The sequence below is a fragment of the Danio aesculapii genome, chromosome 25, assembly GCF_903798145.1.
Source record: "Danio aesculapii chromosome 25, fDanAes4.1, whole genome shotgun sequence".
NCBI classification, from domain to species: domain Eukaryota; kingdom Metazoa; phylum Chordata; class Actinopteri; order Cypriniformes; family Danionidae; genus Danio; species Danio aesculapii.
Genome location: NC_079459.1, coordinates 23,403,322 through 23,407,691, shown reverse-complemented (window position 1 = coordinate 23,407,691; position 4,370 = coordinate 23,403,322). Strand labels below are relative to the sequence as shown.

The window sequence follows — 4,370 nt, the reverse complement described above, 5'->3', positions numbered from 1 at the left end:
AAGAACTGTGGTGTGTAAAATAGATCAGCTATGCACTCTGAACAAGCATTTCGATCAAGTGACACGTTAATGTCTAAACAAATTTTAAAATTTGTCCTAAATTAAATTTTTTTAAATGGTTTGTTGTAACACGCAAGTTACAGTATATGGACACACCTTGCCCTTTTAAATTTTGCAACTTGATCGTTCCCATTTGCGTATATGGACAAGAAAAGTCAGATCATTCTGCTTTGTTTTCCATGGAAGAACGTAGTTAAGTTGTAGTTAAGGTTAAGGTGTAGCTAATGTTAAATGAGTATAGATATAAGACTTTATAAAAATTAACCATGGTTTTACTACTGCTATTGCAAAAATATTTATTTTAAACCATTATATTACACTTAAACAGGATTTTGCTTGTACTGTATACATACAAAGTGCATTTGTATTGGAACTGTGGTAATACAAATGGTAAAAAAATTGCCAAAAACACATGGTTACAACACTTAAAAAGTGTTAATAAACCCATAACAGCAAAAGTATTATAACCAACGACGATATATGAAGCAAAATACAAATTATGAGCAATAAACAAGGTCTGAGGAATCTACACTGCCTCATAATGAACAAAAAACACTATTTTTAAAAGCATACTGTGCCATTACATAATTATTTTTCAGCCTTCCAGTCAGTCAGTACTGAAATCCACCAGCTGGCCGTGTCTGCCCTCGCATATATTCCTAAATTCATGCTCTCGTCAAAAATATAGCGATCTGAAATGTCTAGATGCCACTAGTTCACCTCATATAAACTAACTCGGTGTTCATAGGCTTTAGCATTGAGCACAGACATGTTCAGAGGGAGGACGCGTATGGTGAACCAAATCTGCCTCCCCCCGTGCTGTTTTTTCCCTCCCTCAGCCTTTGTCAACTGTGGTTTTGAGGGAAGGGGATGAATATTCGTAGGACTGTCTACGTTTGACTTAATCTGGGACCGACTGGCACACCTCTCTTCAGTCTTCTCCTCACGACAAACCAACGAAATATCCGTCCGGCGTTTCGCGTTTAGTCACAGAGAGATGTCTGAGGATGCGCATCAATACCTTATTCATCCGTTGTCTCTCCGCGGAGCCTGTCTTTGAATGTTTTCCCCGAGCATGAATGGAGCTGCTTGAGGATATACGACCTTTTCTTCGTTGTTTTAAGGGAATAAGGAGCCCTTCGATATTTGGTGACATGAATTAAAGCGATAAAGCGTCTATGACGGGCGTTACGGGACGACAACGCAAAGCCATCACGGCATATGGTGATTTTTTTTCTCTTTTGTTAAATTTTTCGTCATGTTCTCATACAGCTTTATATGAGGCAAGTATATCGAAGTGTTTATTTTGACGATATTTTCGAGGCAAGTGGATTTCGGAAATGTTTCTGCTGGAATAGGGGGAATAAGTTGCTCACTGATTTATACAGTCAGATCGCATCTGCTATTTTTTTATTTTCTACTGAATACCGAGTTGTGTTGCACTGCGGTAAATCAGAACTCGACGCGCGCGGTCGACGACGGCTGCCTTTCAAACATTTCACAATAAGAATGCATATGGTATTGTGGGGGATTGCAATTAAAGCATCTCTCTACAGGTGCCTGAACTGGGGCCAGTTTGTGGAAAGAAGCGATTTTGTAACCTGCCTGAATTCTAGATGCAGGTTTGCACGAACCCTTGCTGATTTCCCCAAGGGAAAAACAAAATACCTCAGGCTTGTGTAAAAGCCTGTAGGAAGCAGTTTAGTTGTAAGAGTTTGGCTGCATTAAAACGTTAAGTAGTTTATCAAAGTGTCATACTGCAATAAACGACTGCTTAAGGCTTGCATTGTGAAGCAGAATGTAATGTAATGCAATATGTGTTGAAAGCAGATTTGTCTTTGCCAGAAATGAGCAAGGAGTCATTCAAGTTTAAATCTTTAAAACCTAGATTTAAATAAGCTTTTTTTGTTTCTGATACTGACTCATTATTATGACATGTTATAAAATGTTATTTCAGATACTTCCAATGAACATTCATGCTCTACTTTCTCTTAGTTTTCAAACTCACGCTGAGATCTTTTGTTTTTCAGCTGTGTCTTTGTGGATAGGATCAAATCAGACTGCATCCTCTAAATGAAGTTACCCAGCCATGCAATGTTCCTGGAAGGCTGTGATTCTGCTTGCATTGGTGTCCATAGCGATCCAATACACAGCAATCAGGACTTTCACAGCCAAGCCTTTTCATATTTGCCCTGTTCCTAACCCCCTGAACTGTGGCTTGGGGCAGGATGTGGAGTCCTTCGATCGGATGTGTGATGAGTACCCATATTTTAATTACAATTCCTCAAGGAAGACTCACATCCTCATCTTGGCAACCACTCGCAGCGGCTCCTCTTTCGTTGGACAGTTGTTCAACCAGCACTCAGATGTGTTCTATCTCTTTGAACCACTCTATCATGTCCAAACAACCTTAATCCCTCACCTTTCTCCCAGCAGATACGCTGTGGAGCGCCGAGTGATGCTGGGAGCCAGTCGTGACCTTCTTAGAAGCCTGTACAACTGCGACTTGTATTTCCTAGAGAGTTACATCAAACCGCAGCCGGCAAACCACACCACGGATAAACTGTTTCGACGTGGAGCCAGCAAAGCCCTCTGTTCTATGCCGGTTTGTGACGCTTTCAGTCCCAACGATGGCAATATAGAAGAGGGAGATTGTGTTCGTAAGTGTGCCTCTCTTAATTTGACCCTAGCTATCGAATCATGTCGAGAAAGACGGCACGTGGCCATTAAAACAGTGCGTATCCCAGAGGTCAACGATCTTAAGGCACTGATTGAAGACCCTCGGCTTAATCTGAAGGTTATACAGTTGGTAAGGGACCCACGTGGGATATTATCATCGAGGATTGAAACCTTCCGGGACACTTACCGCCTATGGCGGATCTGGAGAGCCACAGGCCGTAAACCTTACAACCTGGATTTGACCCAGCTCACGACAGTGTGTGACGACTTTCTGAACTCGGTGTCCACAGGTTTAAGCCGGCCACCGTGGCTTCGAGGACGGTACATGCTGGTGAGATACGAGGACCTAGCCAGAAATCCACTCCAAAAAACCAAGGAGGTTTATGAATTCCTTGGACTTTCGCTGGAAAAAAGTGTGGTGGACTGGATACATAACAACACAAGAGGCAATAACGATGTGTCAGCAAAGCATAAGTACGGCACATTGAGGGACTCGGCGGCTAACGCAGAGAGCTGGAGGTTGAAATTGTCTCATGACATAGTTGATTACACACAAACTGTTTGTCAACACATTTTAGATGAGCTCGGCTACAAAGCTGTCAACTCCCCAGAGGAGCTGAAAAACATGTCCATCTCTCTCATTGAGGACAAAACCTTCATACCTTTTTTGTAACAAAGGTAATCACGTGCACGCACAACTATTTTTCTACATTTATATTCTTGCCTTAATGTGACTGACATTTGCACTATGAACCTTTTTGTAACTTCGGAGACTCCCTCGCAGTCCCCCTCTATGATTTTTCTGAACAGCACAAGAACCAAAACACTTAGCTGTAAAGAGATATCAACTTCACCTTGATTGCGGCGATTGCATTGAGATAATAACGTAACGTTCCTTATTTATATATTAGAGCAGAGCACCACACTATTGACAAAGAATTCTGTATGCTGGTCATTGCTTTGACAACAGTGAATGTGAATATTTTGTCAGTCAAAGAACCCAGGCTATTCTCAAGATAAACACTCTTTAATGTGGGACTGAAAAATGCTGTCATGTATAACTACAGCCGTGCAATAAAATTGTGAATGTCACAGTCAGACTATTTCTCAGGTTGTTTCTCAGTGCAAAGACTTGCCTCTCAGAGAGCCTTTTGGGGGTTTATGCTTGTGTTTGATTTGCTTTTAGAATGCATAATGCGTTGGAGCTGTACCTGGGTTAAAAAAAAGAAAGAAAGTAAACTCACACACTTCAGTCTGCTTGCATTGGGTGTGATTTACAAATAAGTTGTAAAAACTTAATGACCGCTGTTTCACCACAATGAAGGTTTCTGTTATATTTTTGCCTAACGCCATGACACTATTTCAGAGAATTTCAATGCAATCAAGTTTTTAAGAGTCAACAGTTTGGTAGTTTAGAGGTTTTCATATGAAATGCATGGAATTATTCATCCTTTAGAGGCTGCCCTCATCATCATATTACAAATTTTCATTGATTCAGTGCATAGAGATTTGTATTCAGTGTTCATGGAAAAATGTTCAGCTCAATGTATGTGAAAGAGGCTATTTTTGAATAAACGTAGAAAAGCAAATTTATTTTTCACGAGTAGATTTATTCCTGAAACTGAAGGACA

At 40.7% G+C, this 4,370-nt stretch overlaps 1 protein-coding gene across 1 annotated transcript; it reads left to right on the top strand.

The window, feature by feature from the left end:
- The first annotated feature begins 848 nt into the window (after window positions 1-848).
- Window positions 849-3,837, top strand: chst1 (carbohydrate (keratan sulfate Gal-6) sulfotransferase 1). Its single transcript, XM_056451932.1, has 2 exons — window positions 849-1,284; window positions 2,091-3,837. Exon 2 carries the CDS (start codon window positions 2,150-2,152, stop codon window positions 3,410-3,412), a length of 1,263 nt encoding a protein of 420 aa, XP_056307907.1. The 5' UTR covers window positions 849-1,284; window positions 2,091-2,149; the 3' UTR covers window positions 3,413-3,837.
- The last annotated feature ends 533 nt before the right edge of the window (window positions 3,838-4,370 follow it).

What these genes read in the sequence shown, in the direction of transcription:
- chst1 (XM_056451932.1), top strand. Translation starts at nt 2,150, where the DNA reads ATGCAATGTTCCTGGAAGGCTGTGATTCTGCTTGCATTGGTGTCCATA.